Source organism: Balaenoptera ricei, chromosome 15 (assembly GCF_028023285.1).
Source record: "Balaenoptera ricei isolate mBalRic1 chromosome 15, mBalRic1.hap2, whole genome shotgun sequence".
Lineage (NCBI taxonomy): Eukaryota > Metazoa > Chordata > Mammalia > Artiodactyla > Balaenopteridae > Balaenoptera > Balaenoptera ricei.
In genome coordinates this window covers 74,895,030-74,919,765 of record NC_082653.1, presented here as the reverse complement: position 1 = coordinate 74,919,765, position 24,736 = coordinate 74,895,030, and the positions used below count along the sequence as shown (strand labels likewise).

At 39.3% G+C, this 24,736-nt stretch overlaps 1 protein-coding gene and 1 non-coding gene across 3 annotated transcripts in view; one reads left to right on the top strand and one right to left on the bottom strand.

Annotated features, from left to right (window-relative positions):
* LOC132349231 (S-adenosyl-L-methionine-dependent tRNA 4-demethylwyosine synthase TYW1) overlaps positions 1 to 24,736 on the bottom strand; it is a 206,533-nt gene that overhangs the window by 167,682 nt on the left and 14,115 nt on the right. For both annotated transcript variants that reach the window (XM_059897473.1, XM_059897472.1), the window contains exons 7-8: positions 20,800 to 20,919; positions 1,623 to 1,740 (exon numbers count right to left, since the gene is read on the bottom strand). In XM_059897473.1, coding sequence (XP_059753456.1) covers positions 1,623 to 1,740; positions 20,800 to 20,919 — 238 coding nt within the window. The remainder of the gene's footprint in view (positions 1 to 1,622; positions 1,741 to 20,799; positions 20,920 to 24,736) is intronic.
* On the top strand, positions 8,768 to 8,839 carry TRNAD-GUC (transfer RNA aspartic acid (anticodon GUC)). Its single transcript has one exon. It is a non-coding gene; the product is annotated as a tRNA-Asp (tRNA).

The following is a 24,736-nucleotide window of genomic DNA, read 5'->3' as shown; positions in this document are numbered from 1 at the left end:
AAATTTTTTCCTAATTAAATCTGTAATAGATAATTGTTTAAACCAAAAGAATAGCAATGTAGCACAGGGCTTAAAACATGTGTAAAACTAAAATGTATGAAAACAATTGCATAGAGGTTGAGGAGGGCAAAAACAGAAGTATTGAAGGTTCTTCCACTTTACATGAAGTGGTATAACACCACGTGATGACATACTGTGATACAGTATAGTATAAAACCTCAAGCAACCACCAAGGAACAAAACGGTGCTATAGCTAATAAGCTAACAAAGGATGTAAAACAGAATCATATAATTTAAAAAACAATCTAAAAGAAGGCAGTAAAACAAGAGAAAGGAAATCAAAGAACACATGAGACAAGTAGAAAACAAACAGCAAGATGACAGATTTAAACCTATTATAAAAATCACTTTATTCCTATATGAATGAGACTTTTAATTCTGCATCAATACTGACAAACAGAACAATAATCAGAAGTATTAAATATGATTTGACGTAAAAAAAAAATCACTTTATTTCTTAAAAAAAAATAAAATAGGGCTTCCCTGGTGGCGCAGTGGTTGAGAATCTGCCTGCTAATGCAGGGGACACGGGTTCGTGCCCTGGTCTGGGAAGATCCCACATGCCGCGGAGCAACTGGGCCCGTGAGCCACAACTACTGAGCCTGCGCGTCTGGAGCCTGTGCTCCGCAACAGGAGAGGCCACGATAGTGAGAGGCCCACGCACCGCGATGAAGAGTGGCCCCTGCTTGCCGCAACTAGAGAAAGCCCTCGCACAGAAACGAAGACCCAACATAGCAATCAATCAATCAATCAATAAATCTTAAAAAATAAAAAAATAAAAATAAAATAAAACGTATGGGAAAAAAATCCAGGATATTTGTATAACCTCAGGATGGGAAAATACTTCTCTTTAAAAAAAAAAAAAAAAAAATCACTTTATTCTACTCTAATTGAAAGGCATATATATTTCTATGTAAAAAAATCTGTATATTTTTGTCTGTCTCCTCTAATAAGTTGAGAGCTCCTTGAAGGAGATATTTCAAGTATCTTAAGTTCCTCTGCATTGCCGGAACTGTCACATAAAAGGATCTCAGTAATTATAGAAAGAGGGAGGGAGGGAAGGAAGTCGAGTCGGTCTACTCACCCCCAGTCTATTACTCTTTCTTCTACAGGAAACCAATATTATTCGTTCATTCAGCTGCAGCCTTCTTCATAAGGTGGGACCACAGAGGTCCAGATATACTTCTACATAAAACACTTCTAATTAACCCAGCCTGATATCACATGAGGTTTAATAATTTCCCCTTAATAAACAGTGCCGTGTAAAGAAACCAGAGACTGCACCTTCCGTCTGCATGCCTGAGCCTCACTGACGGTGAAGTGCCGTCCCAACAAACCAAGCGAAGAAGAACCCTCGCCGGTCCAGGCAGCCAACGCACAAGGGATCCACAGAAACAAGACCGTGACTCCCGAAACAGCTACAGCTGCCACGACCACACAGCAGCTGAGCCAACTATAGCGGGACTTCTTTATCTTTGTTCCTCTTGGCAATCCCTATTTCATGTTTCCTCTTTTAGAATGCTTAAGAGTGTAGAGTTATAACAGTTCTTGAGGACTTTCACCTTGTTTAGTCAGGGCTTCTCGGAGAGCAGGAGTTATCATAGCTCTTCTTTCACTGGCTTCATTCTTCACTGCGCTCCTGATCAAACTGGTTTCCCCTTCCTGCCGCTCCTTTTCTCTCTGTATTAAAATGAATGAAACCCAGAATTGGTAATGGGCAAGGGAAATAACAGCATGACAATCATACACACGTAGCATGGATAGAAGGGTTCATCACGAACCGCAGCCCATAAACCTGTTCTCTTCCAAGTGATCACATTTCCAGTCACACACTGAGCTAAAGACACACCAGGGTCTTTTTTTTTTTTTTTCCCCAAGGAAAGTAACTACATATTCAAATACATATATCCACAAAACATAAATCAATAATCCACTTATCTAGATGTCAAATAGTTTTCACAATCTGAGTACAGACAGCTGCCCAACTTCAGCAAGTTATTTCTCTAAATTTCAATTTCCTCACCTGAAAAGAGAGAAAAGTAATATCTATGGAGCAGAACTGTGTCAAAGATTAAATGAAACAAAATTACCTGGCACAACGCCTGATACATAATACGACTTCACTAAATTATAGGAGTGCTGGTTATAACATCTGCAAACCCCAAAAACAAGTCAAAAATTTGCTCTGAGCTGCCCAGACAGCCACCTGCTCAGAAACCAAGTCACTCCACCACCTCCACCTGCAGCCCCAAAGGCTTCTTACAGAAGATCCCATGGTGAAAATGTGTCTTCAGTGACAGAAATAAATCTGAAGGATAATATAAAACTGTGTTTCCTTTTGACTCTGGCCACTGGAAAATTCACAGCACAACTCTGATCACTGTATCAGGCCTTGCATCATCCTTGTCTTATATTCTGTCAGCGACGTCATATTACAAGATGACCCCCCCCATTCACCCTTTACATTGATTTCTTCCTCTCTTTTTAAATCTCATTACACGTATATATATTTTAAAGTTATCTCAATACCTTTTTGGAAGATGGTTAAAGTGCTAATTAATCATTTTGAGACAACCCACAAAGTCTGTGTTACACTTCAGAGGAGACATTCACCAGATCTTACTAAGAGCTGCAGAAATGCAAAATAACTCACCTGGGCAGGAGCCCTACCACCAAGCCCTAAACTACCCTCAGTGCCTGTCCATTTTCAGTGTCTAGACCCCAGTGAACCGATGAGCAGACTCACAACAATGCCCTTTCTACCTAAAAGTGACAACACCTCACAGATGACATGACGTCTCGGGTCTGTGCTCAACTAATACAGAAAAAGGAGGGTGATCCATGTTTGAACCTGGGCAGGAAGGGAATAGGGATTTGCTGTCCCACCAGGGACGTCCCTGGTGGCGCAGTGGATAAGACTCCAAGCTCCCAGTGCAGGGGAACTGGGTTCGATCCCTGGTCAGGGAACTAGATCCCACATGCATGCCGCAACTAAGAGTTCACATGCTGCGACTAAGGAGCCCGCCTGCCGCAACTAAGACCCAGTGCAACCAAATAAATAAATAAATATTTTTTAAAAAGAATCCTAAGGCTTGTTCTTTTTTTTTTTTTAAGTCTATTTCAGACCTAAAAGCAAAGATGTGAGCTTGAGTTCCAAGGAAGTCTTGTGGTGGAGCAAAGTGAACTAACCTTGACCTTGAGAGCATTTAAATGTCCCTGAAGTAATTCCAAAGCAAGTTACTGTAATTCCCTACTAATCATGCAAGAATTGATAGTAGGTGGCAATATCTGCCCTCAAAAGCCTGTCACCACAAAATATCACCAGCTTAACTGCTTACCCTAAAGGCCACGTAAATCCAAAACTGGACCCAGCATAACACTGGCCTCTGACCACTGTGCTCAGAGCTCCAAAGACACCCCAATATGGTTTTAAACATGAACTTATGACCCCCATAAAATGAACACACTCTTAAAGAATGGCCATGGAGGGCTTCCCTGGTGGCGCAGTGGTTGAGAATCCACCTGCCAATGCAGGGGACAAGGGTTCGAGCCCTGGTCCGGGAAGATCCCACATGCCGCGGAGCAACTAAGCCCGTGAGCCACAACTACTGAGCCTGCACTCTAGAGCCTGCGAGCCACAACTACTGAGCCTGCAGGCCTAGAGCCCGTGCTCCACAACAAGAGAGGCCGTGGCAACGAGAAGCCCGCGCACCGCAATGAGAAGCCTGTGCACCACAACAAAGACCCAACGCAGCCAAAAATAAATAAATAAATTTATTAAAAAAAAAAAAAGAATGGCCATGGAACACTGTCCATGTCCCAACACTAGAGAAATTATCTATTATAAAATGTGAGTGCAGCTACTCCAGATTCAATCATTTGGACACATAATTCATATGGAAAGAGATCAGCGGCTATGATTAAAGGTCTTGGGTATTCAGGACAAACATTTATCATTCTTTCCCTCTATGACAGTTTAGTCCTATCTTGCATATGCAGCAGTAACTCCATTTCTGAAAAGAAATACAATGGTTCACAACACTCTCCAAGGAAGTGCAAAGCCCCATTCAAATTCTAATTCTAATCTCCTATCTGCAGACATTTTCCCCTGTTTGCCCAGAATATAACAACACAACAACTGACATAGGACCCATACATTTTTATTTATTTTTTCATAGCCGTTACATAGTCTAAGCAGAAATAAATGAAGATCCCAGAACTGGTCAATCTGGATTCCTTCCTCTCCTGCACACCCATTGGACAACACGTGACCAAGTTCTAAACTTTTAATTCTCAACGTATGGGTTCTCTCCATCCACAATGCCACTGCTTTTGCCCCCAGCCTTGGTTTCACCTAAGGGACAAGTGCAATAGCCAAACTAAAGTCTCCCTGTCTCCAACCTTCCACCCCTCCCCAACTCCCAAACCCATCACACTTGTCTTGAAAGAAAACGCATGCCCTCTCCAAGCTGCTATTTTCTGATACACAAAACGGAAAACTGATTATAAGCTCACTTCCTAGGCACTTAGGAAAGTGACTATAAATGACTATAGGAAAATGACTATAAATAAGTGAAAAGTTCTTTATAAATAGACGGAAATATATGAATCTGCTGTAATAATGGGAGCCAAAAAGTGGTACCAATTCTCTTAAAAAAAAAAAAAAGAAAAAGAAAAAGATATTATACAATATTACCTAATTCATTTCCACACCTTCATCCCAGAAACCACAGTACCACCCCAATATTGCCTAGGATAAAAACAAGACAAAAAGGGGATTTGTTAAAGACTTTAAGGTAAAAATTCCACCTCATTGGTTAAGTGCCAACCTTGGGGTTGAAGAGACATCACTTTACATTTGAGGGTAAATTTAACACTTAAAGCCTTAAAAATAATTATGAAAGGAGAACCAGCTTCATGTTGTTACACTGCAGTACTATGCAGCCTTATAATCAGAACTGGACACACCGAGCTCCTTTTGTAAATTGAAATGTTTCTCTGGTGAGTAATTACCAAGCATCCGCCTTTATTTCCAAAACTAATGATACTGATACCACTGTTTGCCTGCTTAACCAGAACATGCTGTGGGGAGTATTTTAGCAACATTTATTTACTGCAGGAAGAAAACAAGTAGCAATCTGCTTTACATTTACAAGCATAACATGAGAGAAACAGAAAATAAACAACCTAAGCATTGGCAGGCTCTTCCTGACTCCTTGTTCTCTACCCAAACTCCTCAGCTTCCCTCCTGGGGAGGCAGCAAAGGGGAGTGAGACAAAGAGATGGAGCCTGGGCTTGGTCCCACCACTTAGGAGGCAGCCATCCGACCCTGGACAAATTGCTTTGCTTCTCTAAGCTTGTGTCCTGCCCTGTAAAATGATAAAGTGGAGGTGACAGTACAGATACCAGGGTCTTTGTGAGGACTGAATGAGATTATCTAACGTGTACTTCGATTTCTCCTAATCGTCTGAACCTACCCTGGAGCTCTCTCCCCCCACACCTCCAACCCACTCATCCTATTCAATCAAATCACATTGCTTCCCACTGCCTTTAGGACAAAGCTCACACTCCCATGACAGAGGATGAAGAGGCCTCCAGGATCCTGCCCCTGCCTTCCTTCTCTATTTCACCTCTCCACACATCCCCACCGCACTCCACTCTTAACATACCAAACTGCTTAGAGAGTTCCCCAACTTGCCATATTCCCCTAACACCCCATCCCCTTGGCACGTGCAACGTTTCAAACTCTAGCTCTCTTGTTCTCAGTTCTCACTCCCACCCTTCAAATTCTCTTTGGCCCTAGAATTACTGCCTTGCTGCAGAGGGAGGGGGGTAGAAACCACGGTGGTATTCTAGTCAGACCAAACGTATCCCATTTGAAGATATCTCCTTAGACAATAATAGTTATTAGTTATCAAGGACATACTATGTGGCAGGCAATAAAATAAAGGCTTTAGATGGATTAACTTACTGTATCTTCCAAACAACTTTATAAAGCAGTTACTGTTACCGTCTCCCACTCTAGCACACAGAGTGAAATAACTTGCCCAGACACACAAGCTGAGGTAGTGTGACACCATGAAAGTTAGCGAATATTATTCAAAAGAGGTCTTACAGTAGGAGTGCTCTGGCCCAACTCTACAGCTGAGGCTCTTAGGTATTAGCGCGTACTGCTTCCTCTGCAGTAACAACCAAGGCAATTAATGTGATGTAGAATGATGAACATGCAGAAAGCAGCTCAGGAACCTGCGTGGATGGACCCCAAAGAAAATGCTCCCCAGAGATACAAAAAAGAAGAGCCAAGCGGTAATAACATCCATCACTGAATTTTAGTATACTGTCTCCAATATCAAATGAACACACAGGACACATATGGAAACCCTGCTGTAACCTAAAAATAATGAAAAACAAAAAACAGGGCAATTATTTTCATGCTGTACTGAAGTTGGAAATATATTTTTTTCCCCTAGATCTGATGATTTTATGAGTGATTTCTATGAGAAACCTGAAATATCATAAGCCAGCTGCTTAAAGTTCATAAAGTCCAAAATCATTTCATTTCAAAAAATAATTTACATGGACGTCCAAATTTTTCCTTAGTGCTTTTTCTCCAGTGCCCTCTAATGGACATAAGAGGAAAAAGGAAAAGGAAAAAAATGGACCCGCAAACTATTCCAAACTCTTACAGTACCTGTGAAATTTGCTGAAAGTAGATCTTGTGTGTTCTCAGTGCGCACGCACGCACATGCACACACACACACACACACACATACACAATGTTAGCGATATGAAGTGGGGATGTGTGGGCTATGGTTAAGCATTGTACACACATATCAAACGTCACATTATACACCCTAAAAAAAAATCACATTGTACAACCCAAGTATATAAAATTTTATTTGTCAATCATACCTCAATGAAGTTGGAAAAAAAAATTATCCCAAACTCCTCACCCACTACAAATAAAGCTATAAATATCTTCTCTTAAACTTGGTAGATCCAGAAATCTACCTAAATCAGGCATCTCATGCACTGAAATCTATCCCATTTCAAGACAGTTTCACCTTTTAAAATTACTCAGATTTTTATTAAGAGTCATGAAATTATATATTTGCTTTGACCCAGTATCTCAACTTGGAGAAAATATAAACCAAGAAAATATCAATATTCTCTTTTAAGTAAAAAAGGTCTCAGACCAGTGCTAATCACAACAGCAGAAAACCTGAAAACAGACTAAACGACCAACTCTAGCAGAATGCGTAAGCAAATTTAAAATGTCTAAGCATATTTTCTTCTCATTTCAATCTGTCAGGCTCTCAGAGACTGTAATGCATTTTCACGCACAGTTCTCATCTGACTCACAACAACGCTGTGAGGAAGGCAGAGGTTATGGTCTACGTTTCTCAGACATGGGGATTAAGGCCAGAGAAGATTAAGCTTTGCCCTAAGAGCGCCAAGTTACAAACTGGCTGGCGCAGGCCCTGAACCTACATCCCACAAACCTGTCATTCTTAACAGCTCCTCTGCCAGGGCTTCTAAAATACAAAAGCTACTAAAAATGGCAGCGACAACACCAACACACAGACGTATTAGGAAATAAGTAACAAAATGCCGCAACAGGAACAATCATAATTTTAAATTCGGAAAATAATTTTGGATTCTATAGTTTAGTTTTACACTCATAGAGTATTTTTGGGTTATGATCTCTACAAAAGGAACCAAATATCCCGATATAAGAACGGGCATAGGACAGTGTGTAGTAAAGAATTTGGCCTTGCCCAAAGAGAAGTCTGGCCTTTCCCCAGTTCCTGGCAAGTAACCTCTAACCCCCTGGAACTTCCTGAGTGTTGGGAGTACCTTTATTCACGGTGGGCCCTTCAGAGGCACTTGACAGTTTACACTATTAGGGTGACTCACGCCAAGTTTTGGGGGTGCTGTGCTGTAGGCTGGATTCAACCCCGTGGGCAATCAATCAATCGGGCATGCCTACATAATGAAGCCCCCATAAAAACTCTGGACACCGAAGCTCAGGTGAGCTTCCCAGGTTGGCGACGCTCCACGTGTCATGTCACACATCCGTGCTGAGAGGGTAGCACGTCCTGAGGACGATGAACGAATGCTTCCCAGACTCTGCTCTATGCATCTCCTCCTTTGGCTGGTTTTTCTGTACCCTTTCCTAGCAATGAACCGTAATCATGAGGGTGACAGCTTTCTGTGAGTTCTGTGAGTCTTTATAGCAAATGACTGAATCTGAGGGAGGTTTTTACAGACCCCCCCCCCCAACTTGCAGTTGGTGTCAGAAGTGAAAGCAGTCTCGGGAACTGTGCCCTCAGACTTTGTAGTCTAACTCCAGGTAGACAGAAAAAGATGCTTCACAGGAAAAAAATACATTCAATCTCACTCAAAATTAAAGAAATGCAAATTATTCTTTTTTAAGGTTATTATTTTTCACCTTTCAGGTTGGTAAGATTTAAAAGATTGAGAACACCTGGGGGTTGGCAAGGGTATAGAGAAACAGGCATTCTCATCTCTCTCTTATGCAGTAAGAAGAAATAAAAATGTTTTCAGCTTTTTACAGGGCAATTTAGAAATATCATCAAAATTATAAAATTCTCTTTGATCCAGAAATTTCAATTTTACAAATTTACTCAAGATAAATTTATCAGTCATGAAAAATATAAGAGCAAGAGTGTTCATTATAGGGAGTTCCCTGGTGGTCTAGTGGTTAGGATTCAGCGCTGTCATTGTTGTGGCCCAGGTTCAATCCCTGGTCAGGGAACTCCCACAAGCCACGTGGCACAACCAAAAAAAAAGAAAAAAAAAAAAGTACAATTCAGGAATTAAAATAGGTTTAAAAAAAAAAAAAAAAGAGTGCTCATTATAGAAATCAGAAAACACCTAAATGTTAATCAACAAGAGTCAAATAACTATGGGACATAATTGTGGACTACTACATAAACATTAAAATTAACTAGGCAGATATCTATCACAGGGCTGGAAAGCTGTCATGTTCAATGGAAAAAAGTAGTCTGTAGACTTGAAGTACAAAATTATTCCATCTGTGTAGCCCAAAAAACGAAGTTATACCAAAATGCAGGTGTGTTTGTAAAGGCGGTAAAATACCTGGAAGAATAGTGTCAAAGTGTAAACTGCAGTTACCTGTGAAAGTACATTTAGGAAGAATAGGGACAGGGGACTGTATTCTTCGAGTTTTTTAAACATATGTAAACAGGGTATTAAATTAAATGAAACTCCAAAGAGAGGGTCAGATCAAGTTATAAATTTTCAAAGGATGGGACTTCCCTGGTGGTCCAGTGGTTAAGACTCCGCGCTTCCAATGCAGGGGGCCTGGGTTCGATCCCTGGTCAGGGAACCAAGATCCCACATGCCATGCAGCACGGCCAAAAGATAAATTGAAAAAAAAAAAAAAAAAAAAGTTAAATTTTCAAAGGAAATATCTGAGAACAAGTTTAAGAACTTGAAAAGTGCCTCCCTGACATCAAGGATATGAAAGGGTAGAGAGTATGGAGATAACAAGAGAGGATTTTTGAGGATTTCTTCAGAGAATGTTAGAAAGGTATTTTGAGCTCCTTCATGTGCCTCAAATGAAGAGACGTTTGGGGGTGGAGGGCTGTGTTCTCACCTCAAACCCCAGGAACCTCAAAGAAGGCGCTATGTATCCCCTGCACTCAGACTGGTGAATGACTCCTGCCCGGGAAATCCAGAGGGCAGAAGGCCTGACTAGTTGCTTTAGCAAGTGAGCACTGCTGCTGGAGAGGAACCGGCCTGTGCTCCCAGAATAAAGAACTCAGGAGCATTCCCTTGGGAGCGGGGTAGGGGTGGGGGAGATCTTCGATCCTGGCCCATTGGGCAACCAGAGAGGAGAACAGACGAAAGACCTCAAAAGAGGGGAAACCAGAGGTACAGGGCTCCGAGGATGGAGTGAGGACCATCAGAAGCACACTTCTCAGAGTAAACGTGCTCAGTGCAAGGTGCCAGGTCCGGAGACACCCATGGACAGTGTCTCCAAAGGAGCACTAAACACGCTGCCTGGAAGAAGAGTCAAGTTTAAACACCTGACAATGAGACAGCACAAAGTCCTCTTGTGACAGTGCCAAGTAAGAACTTTCCCACTTCTCTTTATCTCCTGCTTCCCCCATCCACGCCCCAAACCCTAAGGAGATATTATAAAATAGCTACTAGCAAATAGGCCAGAGAGCAGACAATAAGGAGGGGAGAAGTTTCACTTTGAATTAAACTGGAAACTTTGACTTCATTTATTTAGTATTACTTAGTATTACATAGGACTGGACATTCTACCGTCAAATTAAGACTTTGTACCTTAAGATACCTGTCATACTTTATGACCAAAAATGACCAGAAAAGTCATGGAGTCCATCAGAGTTTTCATCCCAAGACAGGGGAAGGGGTCCCCCTCCCATGCAGGTTGAAAAAGGACAGTAAAACTCAAAACAAAGCAGCTTTTATGATAACTTCCCAAAAGTAATCCTTGTTGTAACACAGACTATACCAGTATTTATTACTTTAGAAAGATTTTTCTGTAAGATTTTTTAAATAAGGTTGTAAAGACTGTCTGAAGAATATGATAAATATTTTTATAATAAAATAGAGATTTAGGGACTTCCTTGGTGGCACAGTGGTTAGGAATCTGCCTGCCAATGCAAGGGACATGGGTTTGAGCCCTAGTCCAGGAGGATCCCACATGCCGCGGAGCAACTAAACCCGTGCACCACAACGACTCAGCCTGCGCTCTAGAGCCAGCGAGCCACAACTACTGAAGTCCGTGCACCTAGAGCTCCTGCTCCACAAGCGAAGCCACTGCAATGAGAAGCAAGCACACCGCAATGAAGAGTAGCCCGCACTCTCTGAAACTAGAGAAAGCCTGCACACAGCAACGAAGACCCAATGCAGCCATAAATAAATTAATTAATTAAATTTTTTAAAAAATAGAAATTTAGGTGCATGTGAAATAAAATTTAAATAAATATTCCAATATTTATTTAATTACTAATAGTGATTTTTTCTGAGGAGATGGAATTACTGGTAGGTTTTTGCCCTTTCTCTATTTTCCAAATTTTCATTATTACAAGTTTGTTAATTTATAGTGAAAAAAAATTTTTTTTAATTTAATTTTTTTTGGCTGAGCCACTCAGCTTGTGGGATCTTAGTCCCCCAACCAGGGATCGAACCCATGCCCCCTGCAGTGGAAGCACAGAGTCTAAACCACTAGACAGCCAGGGAAGTCTCTATAGTGAAAAAAATTTTAACTAGTCAAAATTAAATAAATAATCGTTAAATTTGTTTCCTTAAATTACCATTTGCTATCGTATGAGTCTACCCAGAGTAAAATTAGAAGGTCTTCATGTTTTACAGATATAATAAGTACTCAAGACTTTTATATAATTCAAAACTAGTTATTCACCAACTAGTCCTATCAAAAAATGGTATTCTCATATGGCAATATCATAAATAATTCATAATACAGTTGATACTAGTTTTTTTGTTTGTTTTATTTTGTTTTGTGGGCATGGGAAAATAGTTCCCCTGACACTCTTTATCTTGAAAACTTCAGAAAAGTTGAAAGGTACAATGAAGACCCACGTTCCCTTCACCTAGATTCACTACTTTTGCTTGATCAATATCTATCTATAAACACACACACACACAAACACTTGTAATACACATGTATGTATGTGTGTGTTATGTATAAAAACAAAATTTTGCTGAACCACTTGAAAGTATGTTGCAGACACCACAGCCCTCACCCTTAAACTACTGCAAAATTCATCTCCAAGAAAAAGATATGAACCTACAGAACTACAACACCATTATTACAATTTGAAAAATTAACATAAATCTAATATTACCTAATAGAAAATTCAATTCAAATGTCCTCAAATGTCCAGACAATGGCCTTTTCTCTCCGATTCAAGATCAAAGTTTATACAATACATTTGTTTATATTTCATTAGTCTTTTAAAATCTTAGAACACTACCCACCCCACGTTTTATTGTTGTTGTTACTGTCTACAACATAGACTCTTTAAAGAGCCTGGCCTGTTGTCTCCTAGACTGCCCCACGTTCTGAATTTGTCTGATTGTTTCCCCATTAGATTCAGGTTAAACTTTTTTGACACAAAATTGCATAGATGATGTCATATACACCTTGCTACACATCATATCAGGAGGTACATAAGGTCAAGTTGTAACATAAATGATGATGTTAAATTTGATTCTTTGTAAAGGTACATTTTTCCCTTTATGCTTAGTAAATAATCTATGGGGGACTTTTTTTTCCCCACTGATTTATTTATTTTTGGCACGTCTAAGTGGTTTAGTTCCTGGCATGATGTTTTGAGACTATGTCAATATCTGTTCCTCAAATACATTTCACCTAATCCTTGCTTAAATCAATTATTACACTAGGGACTGCAAACAGGTAATTTCCTAATTCTATCATGCCTTCTTTATTTATAATCTGGAAACCTTCTGTAAAGACTTCCTCCTTACAAGAGACATGGAAGGACGCTACATAATGATCAAGGGATCAATCCAAGAAGAAGATATAACAATTATAAACATACATGCACCCAACATAGGAGCACCTCAGTACATAAGGCAACAGCTAACAGCTTATAAAAGAGGAAATCGACAGTAACACAATAGTGGGGGACTTTAACACCTCACTTACACCAATGGGCAGATCATCCAAAATGAAAATAAATAAAGAAACAGAAGCTTTAAATGACACAACAGACTAGATAGATTTCATTGATATTTATAGGACATTCCATCCAAAAACAGCAGATTACAATTTCTTCTCAAGTGCGCACAGAACATTCTCCAGGATAGATCACATCTTGGGTCACAAATCAAGCCTCAGTAAATTTAAGAAAATTGAAATCATATCAAGCATCTTTTCTGACCACAACGCTATGAGATTAGAAATGAATTACAGGGAAAAAAACATAAAAAAAAAACAAACACATGGAGGCTAAACAATACGTTACTAAATAACCAAGAGATCACTGAAGAAATCAAAGAGGAAATCAAAAAATACCTAGAGAAAAATGACAATGAAAACACGACGATCCAAAACCTATGGGATGCAGCAAAAGCAGTTCTAACAGGGAAGTTTATAGCTATACAAGCCTACCTCAAGAAACAAGAAAAATCTCAAATAAACAATCTAACCTTACACCTAAAGGAACTAAAAAAGGAGAACAAACAAAACCGAAAGTGAGCAGAAGGAAAGAAATACATATCAGAGCAGAAATAAATGAAACAGAAACAAAACAATAGCAAAGATCAATACAACTAAAAGCTAGTTCTTTGAGAAGATAAACAAAATTGATAAACCATTAGCTAGAAATGAAAAAGGAGAAGTTACACCAGACACCACAGAAATACAAAGCATCCTAAGAGACTACTACAAGCAACTCTATGCCAATCAAATGGACAACCTGGAAGAAATGGACAAATTCTTAGAAAGGTATAACCTTCCAAGACTGAACCAGGAAGAAATAGACAACATGAACAGACCAATCACAAGTAATGAAATTGAAACTGTGATTAAAAATCTTCCAACAAACTAAAGTCCAGGACCAGATGGCTTCACAGGTGAATTCTATCCAACATTTAGAGAAGAGCTAACACCCATCCTTCTCAAACTCTTCCAAAAAATTGCAGAGGAAGGAACACTCCCAAACTCATTCTATGGGGCCACCATCACCCTGATACCAAAACCAGACAAAGATACTACAAAAAAAGAAAATTACAGACCAACATCACTGATGAATATAGATGCAAAAATCCTCAACAAAATACTAGCAAACAGAATCCAACAACACATTAAAAGGATCATACACCATGATCAAGTGGGATTTATCCCAGGGATGCAAGGATTCTTCAATATACACAAATCAATCAATGTGATACACCATATTAACAAACTGAAGAATAAAAACCATATGATCATCTCAATAGATGCAGAAAAAGCTTTTGACAAAATTCTACACCCATTTATGATAAAAACTCTCCAGAAAGTGGGCATACAGGGAGCCTACCACAACATAATAAAGGCCATATACGACAAACCCACAGCAAACATCATTCTCAATGGTGAAAAACTGAAAGCATTTCCTCTAAGATCAGGAACAAGACAAGGATGTCCACTCTCACCACTATTATTCAACATAGTTTTGGAAGTCCTAGCCACGGCAATCAGAGAAGAAAAAGAAATAAAAGGAATATAAATTGGAAAAGAAGAAGTAAAACTGTCACTGTGTGCAGATGACATGATACTATACATAGAGAATCCTAAAGATGCCACCAGAAAACTACTAGAGCTAGTCAATGAATTTGGTAAAGTTGCAGGATACAAAATTAATGCACAGAAATCTCTTGCATTCCTATACACTAATGATGAAAAATCTGAAAGAGAAATTAAGGAAACACTCCCATTTACCATTGCAACAAAAAGAATAAAATACCTAGGAATAAACCTACCTAGGGAGACAAAAGACCTGTATGCAGAAAACTATAAGACACTGATAAAAGAAATTAAAGATGATACAAACAGATAGAGAGATATACCATGTTCTTGGATTGGAAGAATCAATATTGTGAAAATGACTATACTACCCAAAGCAATCTGCAGATTCAATGCAATCCCTATCAAATTACCAATGGCATTTTTTACGGAACTAAAACAAAAAATCTTAAAATTTGTATGGAGACACAAAAGACCCCGAATAGCCAAAGCAGTCTTGAGGGAAAAAAACGGAGCTGGAGGAATCAGACTCCCGGACTTCAGACTATACTACAAAGCTACACTAATCAAGACAATATGGTACTGGCACAAAAACAGAAACATAGATCAATGGAACAAGATAGAAAGCCCAGAGATAAACCCACACACCTATGGTCAACTAATCTATGACAAAGGAGGCAAGGATATACAATGGAGAAAAGACAGTCTCTTCAATAAGTGGTGCTGGGAAAACTGGACAGCTACATGTAAAAGAATGAAATGAGAACACTCCCTAACACCATACACAAAAATAAACTCAAAATGGATTAGAGACCTAAATGTAAGACCAGACACTATAAACCTCTTAAAGGAAAACATAGGAAGAACACTCTTTGACATAACTCACAGCAAGATCTTTTTTGATCCACCTCCTAGAGTAATGGAAATAAAAACAAAAATAAACAAATGGGACCTAATGAAACTTCAAAGCTTTTGCACAGCAAAGGAAACCATAAACAAGACGAAAAGACAACCCTCAGAATGGGAGAAAATATTTGCAAATGAATCAACGGACAAAAGATTAATTGCCAAAATATATAAACAGGTCATGCAGTTCAATATTAAAAAAACAAATAACCCAATCCAAAAATGGGCAGAAGACCTAAATTAAGACATTTCCCCAAAGAAGACATACAGATGGCCTAGAAGCACATGAAAAGCTGCTCAACATCACTAATTATTAGAGAAATGCAAATCAAAACTACAATGAGGTATCACCTCACACCAGTAAGAATGGGCATCATCAGAAAATCTACAAACAGCAAATGCTGGAGAGGGTGTGGAGAAAAGGGAACCCTCTTGCACTGTTGGTGGGAATGTAAATTGATACAGCCACTATGGAGAACAGTATGGAGGTTCCTTAAAAAACTAAAAATAGAACTACCATATGACCCAGCAATCCCACTACAGGGCATATACCCTGAGAAAACCATAATTCATAAAGAGTCATGTACCACAATGTTCATTGCAGCTCTATTTACAATAGCCAGGACATGGAAGCAACCTAAGTGTCCACTGACAGATGAATGGATAAAGAAGATGTGGCACATATATACAATGGAATATTACTCAGCCATAAAAAGAAACGAAATTGAGTTATTTGTAGTGAGGTAGATGGACCTAGAGTCTGTCACACAGATTGAAGTAAGTCAGAAAGAGAAAAACAAATACTGTATGCTAACACATATATATGGAATCTAAAAAGAAAAAAAAAGGTTCTGAAGAACCTAGGGGCAGGACAGGAATAAAGATGCAGACGTGCAGAATGGACTTGAGGACACGGGGAGGGGGAAGGGTAAGCTGAGACGAAGTGAGAGAGTGGCATGGACATATATACACTACCAAATGTAAAATAGATAGCTAGTGGGAAGCAACCGCATAGCACAGGGAGATCAGCTTGGTGCTTTGTGACCACCTAGAGGGGTGTGATAGGCAGCGTGGGAGGGAGACGCAAGAGGGAGGAGATATGGGGATATATGTATATGTATAGCTGATTCACTTTATTATACAGCAGAAACTAACACACCATTGTAAAGCAATTATAGTCCAATAAAGATGTTAAAAAGAAAAAAAAAAGTCCAAAAAAAAAAAAGACTTTCTCCTGTGCCTCCCTTTTTTTTTTTTTGAGTAGCACAAGGATTGATTTTTTTTTTAATTTGATGTAATATAATCCATTATGTTCATTGTATAATCATTATATTGATTTTTGATGTTCAAACTGCCCCATATTTGGCCTGTGGGAAACTCCTCAAGCTGGTTCCTATATCCTTTAGACACTGAGAACCTACCTACTCAACAAGACGTCCCAGGCTCATCTGTTACGTTCCCTTCCCCAACCTGGAATCAGCCATTTCTTCAAGGAGCCCTAGTTCCTTTTAGTAGGGGAATGACTTTAGAAAACAAGATCTGAGTGCTTACTCTGTTTCTAGGTCTGTGGCATAATAAAGAATACATCTGGTCTTTGTCCCTAGCTCCTGGCACAGAGCTTCAAAAAACCCTGGCATTTCCTAAAGAGACAGAAGTGTCTTTGTTATGCTAATGAGGTGACTCACAGTGGGCCCCTAGATAGCTTCAGGAAGAGAGCTGGTCACCAGAAGACAATCACATAATGCAACTTTGGGCCAGCTGGATCTCCAGGGACATGAGGGGGATGGGAGGTTGGCTGGAGATTGAGTTCAAACACCTGGCCAATGATCTAATTAATCATGCCTACATAATGAAACCCCAATAAAAATTCTGGATGCTAAAGCTCAGTAGAGGGCTTCCCTGGTGGCGCAGTGGTTAAGAATCCACCTGCCAACCCAGGGGACACGGGTTCGAGCCCTGGTCCAGGAAGATCCCACATGCTATGGAGCAACTAAGCCTGTGCACCACAACAACTGAGCCAGCGCTCTGGAGCCCGCAAGCCACTACTGAGCCCATGTGCCACAACTACTGAAGCCCACGTGCCACAACTACTGAAGCCCGCACGCCTAGAGCCCATGCTCTGCAACAAGAGAAGCCACTGAAATGAGAAGCCCGTGCACCGCAACGAAGACTCAACACAGCCAAAAATAAATAAATAAATAAATAAATTTATAAAGTAAAAAATAAAGCTCAGTAGAGCTTCCTAGGTGGTGAACACATTGATGGGGTGGGAGGGTGATGTGCCCAGATTCCACGAGGAGGGGGCACAGAAACTCTGGGTCTCTTCCCCAACCCTCCACTCTCAGATCTTCCCCTATGCTTCCTTTCCATTTGGTGGTTTCTGATTTGTATCCTTCACTACAAAACTGTAACCATAAGTCCCTGACTTATAATGGTTCGATGTTGCGAAAGCGATACAAATTTAGTAGACACCTTACTTCGAATTTTGAATTTTGATCTTCTCCCAGGCTAGCCATATGCAGTACAATACACTCTTGTGATGCCAGCAAGCCAAGGCTCCCAGTCAGCCACACAGTCACAAAGGAGCATAAACAACCAATGCACTCAAAACCATTCTGTACCCATATAACCACTCTTTCACTTTCAGTACGCTATTCAATAAATTACATGAAACATTCAACACTTTATTATAAAATAGGCTTTATGTTAGATGATTCTGCCCAAATGTAGGATAATTTAAGTGTTCTGAGTATGTTTAAGGTAGGTTAGGCTAAGCTTTGATATTTGCTAGGTTAGGTGTATTAAATGTTTTTGACTTACAAAACTTTCAACTTAAAATGGGTTTATTGGGACATAACACCATTGTAAATCAAGGGAGATTTGTACAGTGCTTTCAGTGAGTTCTGAGTCATCCTAGCAAATTATCGAACGTGAGGGGATCGGACATGAGAACACCCATACTTATGGCCAGTTGGTCGGAAGTCCAAGTGGACCCTTAGACTTACAGCTACCACTGAAGTGGGGACAGTCTTGCACAGGACTATCCCCTAAACCTGTGGGGTCTGACACTAACTCCAGGTAGTGCCAGAACTGAATTGAACTGCAGGTCATTTGAATTAACTGGGTGTTAGCTGGTGTCAGAATATGACAGGTCCTTTCCACAAACACAGCCACAAAATATTATTTATACGCGCACACACTTAAATTATAAATTTGCAAATATAACATGACAATAAACGTACATTTTTTAAAATCTTAAGTTCATACCAGCCTCCAAATCATACCACCTGGAAATCACATTAATGCATATGGATCTACTTTATTATTTTTCACAGCTGTACAACAATATTATACTGTGTGGGTACATCATGCTTTTTTCAGCCAGTATCCAACAGCTGTTGTTATACTTGCTGCAAGGCATAACCTTGTGCAGATGCTGCTTTGTATTTGTGAAGATGTATCTTCAAGGCAAATTTATACATCTGGGCCTGCTGGATCACGCGTAAATGCGTGTGAATTTGGTTAAGACTGACAAAAGCCCCTGCACACGGGTATACCATTCTGGACTCCCATCGGAAAGGTATGGGTGCCTGTTTCCACAGAGCCTCACCAACTGTGCCTTGTCCAACTTTTGAATTTCTACTACTTTTCTAGGTGAGAAACATATATCAGTGTAGTTTTAATTTGCATGCCCTTTATTATGAGTGAATTTGAGGATTTTTTCATATGTTTAAAGTCTATTTGTAGAGCTTTTTCTGAGACTCGCCTATTCGTGTGTTTTTCCTATTTTTTTCTATTAAAGTCTTTTTTTTTCATTCAATTTTTAAGAGTGCTGTGTATGGTAGAAAAATTAACTCCTTCTTTATAGCATAAGGGGCAAATATTTTCCCTCACTTTATCATTTGTCTTTTGATTTTGTTTATAGCCACGTGAATTTTTTTAAAAATCACTGACATTCAATGTTTCATTGTTTCCAGATTTCAGATAATATACAAAATATTTCTTCAAGTTTTAAATAATGCATCTAATTCTATTATTTACATATTTTTCAACACTTATATCTCTGATTGGAGATCTAACTCAGATTGGAGTTTATCCTGATGTATGTATGAGGTTCAGAGCCAACTTATCTTTTCACGAGTAGCTAGCCAGTTGTCAACATCATTTATCTTAAAAGTATATCTTCCCCCTGGGGAAAAGAGGCACCCCTTTATCATATATGAAATTCCGTATATTCTTGGATCTATTCCTGGAATTTTATTCTGTTGCATTGGTCTGTCTGTCTCATCGGGAGCCAGTACCACAGTGTCAGTTACAGATGCCTTGCAGTAAGTTTAAATACCTGGTAGGGCTAGGCTTTCTCATTATGACTATTGCCAAAGTTTCCCTAACTACCCTTGCATGTTTATTTTTCCACATGAATCAACCAGTCTAGCTCCAAAAAAAAATACCTTACTGGAATTTTAATGGGATTGCATCAAATGTATGTATTAACTTAAAAGAACTGACAGCATTACAATACTGAGTCACTATATCTAAAAACGAGGAAGGTCTTGTCATTTGTTCAAGGCACTTTTACATCTTCCAGGAACGTTTTAAAGTCTTCCTCGTAGAGATTTAAGATTATTTCTTCAGAAGTGTATCCCTATGTGTGTGTTTATTTTTTATTTTTTTATTTTTTATTTTATTTATTTTTTTATTTTATTTTTATTTTTTATGTAGCTGCTGTAAATGGGGTCCTCTCCCACCACAGCTTCTAACTGGTTATTATCTGGGAATATAAAGGGTGCTGACTTTTTACCTTACTATGGCCTGCTGCCTTACTGAACTGTTTCATTTGAGTTTGTGTTAATTTTATCATAGGTCTCCCTGGATTCTTCCACAGTTTGCTTCTTTTGTTTCTAAGACTTACGCATTCGATACATTTTTACCTTAGGATATTCTCATTTCCCAAAACTCACACATAAATTGAGACTTTATATTTTTATATTATTGTATATATAATGTTATTTCCATTTTAGATCATTAGACTCTGCATAAAATCCTACTACACCGTACATTCTCTTACTCTTCAAGTAACTAAGACAATGACAACCTAGATGAACATTTCCTAGATTCCTAGGGCCTCCACCTAAGCTGACCTCAACACCCACAGAGCACCGTGCCATCCCTAAGCCCAACACCACTCGGCCTACCACAGGGAAGCACGTTTCCATGAGGGCTCCACTGGGAATCTCAACGCCAATCTCACCATGCTGCTCATCCTGTCGTCTTCAGCCACAACACTGAGGAAAGTCCCTCTAACCATCTACCCTTTCCTCAGTTATGTCTGTTCTACTACGAGCTCATTTCCACAGGGCTGAGAAAGGTTTTCACACAACTCATGTTAAAATGGCCAAAAAAAGTATAAAACTCTCAAAACAGGAGGCAAAGAAATAAAACTGTCCAATTATGAGCTCAGATGGACTATGCACCAATACAGATGCTAGATGTCAACCAACTGTAGGATCCCAGCTCACCATTTCCCAAAATTACAGTACCTTTTCTTTCTTCATACGATCCATAATCTTGCCGAGGTCTTCAACATCAATGACAGATTTTAGACTCTGATGGTCCTCAGTACCAGACTCTTCCTCACTGGTGCTCCCAAAGGGCTCTTCCTGTTGGAACATCAATGCTTCAGAAATACACTGTGCAAAGTAGCAAAGTGTCTAATATTCTTTCCCAGACTGTAAGTTCACTGGATGGACTTGAGATATTTTAGGCTAGAGGCCAGCCAGCCTCAGGCCAAATCTAAAGGAGCCCATCATTTACACATTATCTATGGCTACTTTCTTAATATGGCAGAGCTGACAGCTGCAACAGAAACAATACGGCCTACAAAGCTGCAGTGGAACCACGGAGCTTTAACCACTAGACTGCCAGGGAAGTCTCTGCATTTTTTAAAAGCATAATTTTAAATGTATTATGGAGTTGGCAAAAACGTAAGGAATCCAAAGAGGACAAATATGAACTAAAAAGGCGAATCCTAGGAGGTAAGTGACACATGGAGCTGAGAGTATCTGCTGAATCTGTGGAACCTATTTTGACAGCAGGACAGGACAAGGGAAGAGCAGGTAAAGTTGAAGGGACGATACTAGGAGGAAATTCTTACACAGGAGACCAGAGTCAAAGCTGGGGACCCCACAAGGCTGCATCCTTGGTGTAAAGATAAACTAGAAAACATGTTCTGTACAAGCAGAGAAAGCAAGAAAAACAGGCACAGAATTTGGGGGGAAGAACAGAGCAAAGAATAGCTGGTTAGAGGGATTTTATTTGGAGGCTTTAAGGTTTGTAGGAGAGGTGAAGAAAGATAATATAATACAAACTCAGAACCAAATTAAACTTGGGTCCCACTCTTAACTAGAAGACAATGGATCACGCATTCCATTTTCTGAAAGAAAATGACTCCCATCTAGAATTCTACACGCAGCCAAAGCATCAATCAACTGTGAAGATGGGATAAAGACTCACAGATATGAAAAGTCTGCAAATCCACCTTTAAAACACAGCGCGGCTCAAAGAGCTACTGGAGAATGTGCTCCAAAAAACAAGAGTCAGTAGAGAGATAAGAGGATATGAGACACAAGAATTAGGGAACCCAAGAAGCTGGCTGTGGGTGGAAGACACAGGACTTCAGTTGCAGCAAGCCTTCGAGGGCAGCCACGCCACAGTGGAGCAGAAGGAGAGGGCACGCGAGAAGCCACCAAGAATCAGTAACAACTACAGAATACTGAAAAACAACTTTCAGTGCTGATAGTTCTAGAATTAGTGATGGTTATAGAGAAATCAAAACATATGTAGCAACAGGGGGCTTCCCTGGTGGCACAGTGGTTAAGAAGCCGCCTGCCAATGCAGGGGACACGGGTTCGAGCCTTGGTCCACGAAGATCCCAAATGCTGCAGAGCAACTAAGCCTGTGCACCACAACTACTGCACCTGTGCTCTAAAGCCCGTGAGCCACAACTACTGAGCCTGCGTGCCACAACTACTGAAGCCCATGCACCTAGAGCCCATGCTCCGTAACAAGAGAAGCCACCGCAATGAGAAGCCCATGCACCACAATGAAGAGTAGCCCCCACTCGCCACAGCTAGAGAAAGCCTGTGCATGGCAACGAAGACCCAACGCAGCCAAAAATACAATATAAATAAATTTATTTTAAAAAATGCAGCAATAATCTTAAGGAGAATAAATGTATAAGAATGAAAATATAATAATCTAGTATATAGGGCAGATATGAATATGCACACAGTTACAATAATGACAATGAATAATGGTCCAACCAGAAAGTGTGATACAAGAGAATAAGAAGAAGGGAAATGATGCTGTGTGTGTGTGTGTGTGTGTGCGCGCGTGTGTGTGTGTGAGATTTTGACATTTTTAAAAGTCAATAGCAGGAAGGGACTATTATTTAAGAATATAAATGAAAAAGGTAAAAGAATTAAAAGTGGCTGCCTTGGGAAAATAAGAATTAGCTAGAAATAGACAAGGAAGTACAGTTTTTAATTATAAGCCTCTAAGTACTATTTGAAGTTTTATATGTACAAGTGTTACTTTTGATTTTAAAAACATTTTTTAACTTAAATTTTTTTACATGTTAAAAACTATGAGTGGTATCAGCAAAAATGCCAGAGTAGGTAACTCTAAGGGCTTGTTCCCCCACAGACACACCTAAAAATTAAGCAAAAACCAACAGATGTCATTTTGTCAGAACTCTGAGAATTAGTCAAAGGCTTACAAAAACCAAGTAAACACGGAACCAAGAAAAAGGAAAATTAAAGTCAGGTATATAGGTTAAATACAAAAGTCAGTATTACTGTAATTTTTGTTTATAATTCCTTTTTCCCTATATGATTTAAAAGACAAATGCATAAAATAACTAAAAATCCATGTTAATGGGCACACAACATGTAAACTCGTAATTTGTGACAACAGTAACATAGAGGGGATGGGACAGAGCTGAATAGGAGCACAGTTTTTGTATATAAAGGTGATATTAATTCAAATAGAGTGGTGTAAGTCAAAGAGGTTAACTGCAATCCCCAGGGTGACTACCAAAAAATAACTTAAAAATGTACAGAAATGAAAATGAGAAAGGAATCAAATTGGTACCCCACAAAAAAAAAACACAAAAGGCGGCAGTAATGGAAAAATTAAGGAACAAAAAGATGTAAAATATATAGAAAGTATAATTAAATGACAGAAGCGTTTGCTTATCAGTAATTATTATAAGTGAAAATGGGTTAAACTCTCCAATTAAAAGGCAGAGACAAGTAGAATGGATCAAAACAAAGAAGAAGAAAGGGAACCAACTCCACGTTGTCTACAACAGACTCACATTAGATCCAAAGATAAAAAGAGGTTGAAAGTCAAAGGACAGAAAAAGATATTCCAGGGAATTCACTGGCGGTCCAGTGGTTAGGACTCTGTGCTTCCACTGTAGGGGGCCTGGGTTTGATCCCTGGTTGGAGAACTACGATCCTGCAAGCCACGTGGCACAGCCAAAAAAAAAACATTAAAAAAAGAAAGAAAAAGATATGCCATGCAAATAATAACCAAAAGAGAGCAACGGTAGCTATACTAACCTCAGACAAAATAGACTTTAAGCCAAGAATTGTTACAAGAGACAAAGGATATTATATATTGATAAAAGTATTAGCCCACCAAGAAGACTTAATGATTATAAACATATATGGACCTAACAGAGCCCAAAACATATGAAGTAAAAATTGACAAACTGAAGGGAGAAAAGATAATTCTACAATAGTTGGAAACTTCAATACCCCACTTTCAATAATGGATAGAACAACTGGATAGAAGATCAATAAGGAAATAGAGGACTGGGACAACACTATAATCCACTAGACCTAATAGATATATACAGAACATTCCACTCAAAAACAGGAGACTACACATTTTTCTCAAGTGCACATGGAATATTCTCCAGGACAGACCATACATTAGGCCACAAAAGATTAAAATCAACCAAAGTATCTTCTCTGATGACTGTGGAATTCAATAGCTTCTAAAGGAATAAAATACGTAAGAAAAAATTTAACCAAGGTAAACCACTTGGACACTGAAAACTCAAAATATTGCTGAAAGGAACTAAAGACCACATAAATAAATGGAAAGATAGCCCATGTTCATGGACTGAAAGACTTTATACTGTTAGGATGACAATACTATTCAAAGTAATCTACAAACTCAATACAGTCCCTATCAAAAGCCCAACAATGTGTTTTGCAGAAATGGAAAGACCGCTTCTCAAATTCATATGGAATTGCAAGGAACTCAAAATAACCAAAACAACATTGAAAAAGAACAAAGTAGGAGGACTCCTGATGTCAAAACTTAACTACAAATCTACAGTGTGGTACTGACTTAAGGAGAGACATATAGATCAGTGGAACAGAATCCAGAAATAAACCCACACGT